This window comes from Paramormyrops kingsleyae, chromosome 16 (genome assembly GCF_048594095.1).
Source record: "Paramormyrops kingsleyae isolate MSU_618 chromosome 16, PKINGS_0.4, whole genome shotgun sequence".
Taxonomy (NCBI): Eukaryota; Metazoa; Chordata; class Actinopteri; order Osteoglossiformes; family Mormyridae; genus Paramormyrops; species Paramormyrops kingsleyae.
This window is the reverse complement of record NC_132812.1, coordinates 2,420,714-2,425,000: the sequence shown is the minus strand read 5'-3', so window position 1 is coordinate 2,425,000 and position 4,287 is coordinate 2,420,714. Positions and strand designations below refer to the sequence as shown.

Below are 4,287 nucleotides of genomic sequence, written 5' to 3'. Positions count from 1 at the left end.
GATATTCCATCCGTTTCAGATGAATGGGCCGTACCGAGCCTCCGAAGCCTCTGGACTGTGAGCTGCACTTCTCTGCTCTCATACCTGCTGTGAAGGACCTGGGGAGCATTTCTGCCAGATGCTATGTGTACCTCATGATGGAAACCCAGCCCCCGGGTGTGGCTTGACTCTCAGTACTGGTGCATCAGAGCTGCAGACCCCCGCTTTGTGCCAAAGTCCCTTTTGCCCCGATGTCTCTCGGAATCTTCTTATTGGTCATTGTTCCAGATAATCTTTGCAAAAAGAGATGAAATGTGACACCAATGTTTTTTTTGTCCCTGAATATACTTATCCATTCTAAACTGTTGGCACTGTGTGTCTTGGATTAGCTGATCTTCTCTTGTTCTCCAATTGTTACCTGATGTCATTGAGGAGGAGGGTCAGTGCTGTGGACCTGTCGCTCAAAGCTCATTTCACTACATTTTGGGTATGCTGTATTGCAGCTTTGGACCGGATTGGTATCCTGCGAAGCACAGAGCTTTCTCTCGCTCTCTTCCTCACACACACACATATACATCTCAGCCTTTGTTATTTGGGCATGTCTCTATAGGTTTATAAGTGGAAAGGCTGTGAGTTATTTATTCATATAATTGCAACCAAATTGCTGTAATTTCCTCACCCATGATGCCACCACACTGGGATTGGTTGTGAAATGTTTGCCTCCTAGTTCCAAAAATAACACCCCAGCCTTTGCTCAAAGCCAATCTGTTGTAAGATGAGACAGTGTTGGTCTCTGTTATGAGTTCACAGTAATTAAATGCTATTTAGGGGGCCTGCAGGTGATTTTTCCCCCCTTTTTCTCCCAGTTAAAATTTTTATAATAATTTTTTTTCTGAAATTAATTTGGACTGTATCCAGTCTTATTTTTGCTTATATATCATTTAAATTTGAGGTGATCAGATTACTGAATAGTGTTTTTTTTAGTGTTAAGAATAAACATGAATTAACATGAAGTTGCAATCACCACACATTAAGTATGCTTTTCCTGGCACCTGGGAGATTCCTCAGAGCAGTGCGTCAATATTCATCTCCCTGTTCCACTTCAGAGCAAACTCTTTATATAGGTAATGCTGTTTCCAGACTAGCTACTAATAATGCCAATTTGGAAGTGAAATCTCCCTGTTATGAAGAGAATATATTTATAGTTTGAAAAGCAGAACCAAAGGCTTGGACAATTAAAATAAAACAATTCAAAATATGCCAGTAAATTAAGGATTTTTTTTTTCTTTTGGTATTTTCTGAGGTGTGTGTGTGTGTGTGTGTGAGTGAATATATAATGTCTATGTGTATATATGTTTGTATATGTAGATAAATGATTGCGTTTGAAGTATTGGCATACAACATACATTTTTATGACAGTAGTGAAGTTGAATTCTAAATATTCACATATTTTCATAGAGAACAAGCTTTGAAGACTAGTCTTGAGGCTTTACATGTTTTGCTGTAATATACAAGCTGGTTGTGAGGCATCAGGCTCTTGCCTTTTAATTCTCTTCTCATAGCTGAGGTACTGTGCTTATCAACTTGATTGTTGAAGTGGATTAAGTGTTCAATAAACAAAGGCGTCGTGCTGAAAGTGTGCCCTGACCAAACACGGAGTGTTTACAGTGTCAGGAATGGAAGGAATTCCTTAAAAGCACCAAAACATATGCTTATTATTTATATATATTTAGCACATAGTATATGGTGTTAAAATACCAGTACCTCTGTGGATGATCCTCCCAGAAATGAATACAGGGTGTCCCAAGGTTGCAAACGAGATCTTTTCCCTAAGTCTGTCTTTAAGTCAAATTTGTAGGTAAGTCGGAAAAATAACACAGTACATAACAACAAAATATATAGTAATAATGAACTAGTTCACATAGTGTCCAATGCCCAATGACACCGTAACACTTTGCAGGGTCATATTCACTACCCAGACACTTCCCTCTATCTCTGGAGGTATACAATAATAGCCAGGACCCTGCCGCTTAGGATGCATCCTGGTCCAGCGGATCATCGGCTCTGTCTGCCACTGTCCTTCTGGAGGAGCCAGTTGTCTCCTCACCATGACAGCTAGTGCCACCCATGGGCTGAAAGATACCTGCTATCCCCATCTCTTCTGCATCCAGGTGAGCAGCTCCTGAGCCCTTTCAATGAATCCCCTGCCTAAAACGGAACATAACCTGAAACAAAAAAAGCACTATATATGAAAACCATATATGATATATAAATTGATCAGCTGTAGGATTAGAATTAAATGTACTGCTATTGGTTGTATTCTGTAACAGGATTCAGCAAAGGTAAATTAAATGTTTTTCTTTGTCATTGCAGCTGCTGTCAAAAAGTGGGACTGCAGTGCCACCAACTACGATGCATCGTGTGCCGTGGCAGATCCCCAAAGCACGTTCCTGGGCATTCTGGCCGTGGAGGCTACATACCGCAAAATAAAGCACATCATTGTTTTCCAGTCAATAACATGACCCTGAGATGTTCAATAAATAAATGTGTTTTGTGAGCTTTATTGTTATCTTGTGAATTTTATATTAGTAAAATATGACATAATGAATTTAATATGAATATATACACATACAGTATTCATATATTACAATAATTCATGGTTAACTATGCAACCTACACTGTAGAAGGATGTCTTTTATAGACAGCCAGTAAAACACAGCTTTTTCCTTTCACTTTTCAACCAAATTTCAACGTTTTCAAGACGCCTGCCAAAATCATCTTTTCAGCAACTTTTTGCTGGGTGGGATAATGCGAAGTTTGAAAAGGTGGATTAACCTGATAAAAAAAACCTTGGGTTTGGACCTCCTGTTAGCTCTGTAGATGGGGCTCACCTAACGCACCCCCTGGTTTGTGGGGGTGTTTGAGCAGGTGAGTGAAGGGGCTGAGGGACCCCACATCTGTTTGAGTTCCTGAGCTGCACACGCTGTGGGCCGAGGGACCCATCCGAGCAGCAGCTTGTACTCACTACTCCCTTCTCAGTCACCTGCTTTCCGTTTTCGCTCAGCTCTCTCTGCTTGTTCTAATCAGCAGCCTTGTACTAAGGTCACTGTAGTTTGCACAGATTAGCACTCTGCTACCCATCAAGGCCACTATTTCCACCAGCCGCCACCCCTCCCCCACCTGTCGAAGGTGGGTTAAGGAAGATGGCTTTTTCAGCCCAGTATTGTCAAGCATAAACATAAATGGTAATTAATATAGAACTCTGGAAGTGCTCAGGAGTGAATTTTTCATGAATTAGTGAACTCGTTCAGTTTTACGATCAAATGCCATGGTGTAACAACTCAGGATGCCCCCAAATTTTCTTTTATAAGGCTGCGAGCAGAACACTGGCCGCTCAAGCACCTAAGCTGATCTAAGGGACATTTATCAGCAGCAGCATCACACACGATCACTTTCTTTAAACCAGGGGTGGCCAATCTTATCCACAAATGACCGCTGTGTGTGTGGGTTTTCGCTGCAGTTCCCTAATTATATTACTAATTAGAGGACTGATTGGCTGAGGAATCCTCACACCTGGGACTGAACAGCTGACCTAAAGGTTACCCCAAAAACCTGCATACACACCGGCCCTTTGTGGATAATATTGGCCACCACAGCTTTAAACTGTGGCCTAACTTCCATCCTTATCCTGTGAAATTACAAAGTCTCACCGATGCTACCCACGAACACAATCATGACGCGTTTGACGCAGCGGACGAACGCCTGCTGCACTCCAAAATTTCTGTCTGCGCAGCCGTGTATGCACAGCTCTGGACACACTGCACATGATCGATTCGCTAGCGTCTACTTTAAATACCCTACATACTATTACAAGGTAATAGAAATGTCAATTTGAATTTACATTAAATAAAACTTCATGTAAATTGGAGTGTATCTGAGTGCAGAGTTGTCTCGAATTGAGAATCTCACGGCACCCAGCTGAACAAAGTTGGCAACCCTGTGAGCTGGGTCAAGATAATAATTAATATTATTAATAAAAAGATGAATACAACACTGTGCGCACGTGCGAAGTACGCGGCTTGACTGAAGAACTATGAACGTTTCCGTGTACGCATACGCAGAGTGGGTACGCGAGTGTTGCGCTTGTGCGGATAAGTATGAGCCAGTTTTTTTACAGGGCAGATGCTGTCAGTCATCTCAGATTAACTAGCTCCGCGTCAGTCATGTATTGAATATTCATGCATGCACAAGTACCGTGTTGTGCAAAAATTATAGGCAGCCAAAGAAAATGTTTAAAGCTCTTTATCT

At 41.6% G+C, this 4,287-nt stretch overlaps 1 protein-coding gene across 2 annotated transcripts in view; it reads left to right on the top strand.

Moving 5' to 3' along the window:
• Positions 1-1,237, top strand: part of gdap2 (ganglioside induced differentiation associated protein 2) — a 13,736-nt gene extending 12,499 nt beyond the window's left edge. For both annotated transcript variants that reach the window (XM_023837155.2, XM_023837154.2), the window contains one exon: positions 20-1,237. In XM_023837155.2, the coding sequence (XP_023692923.1) occupies positions 20-61 (42 nt within the window). In that variant the 3' untranslated portion in view covers positions 62-1,237. The remainder of the gene's footprint in view (positions 1-19) is intronic.
• The last annotated feature ends 3,050 nt before the right edge of the window (positions 1,238-4,287 follow it).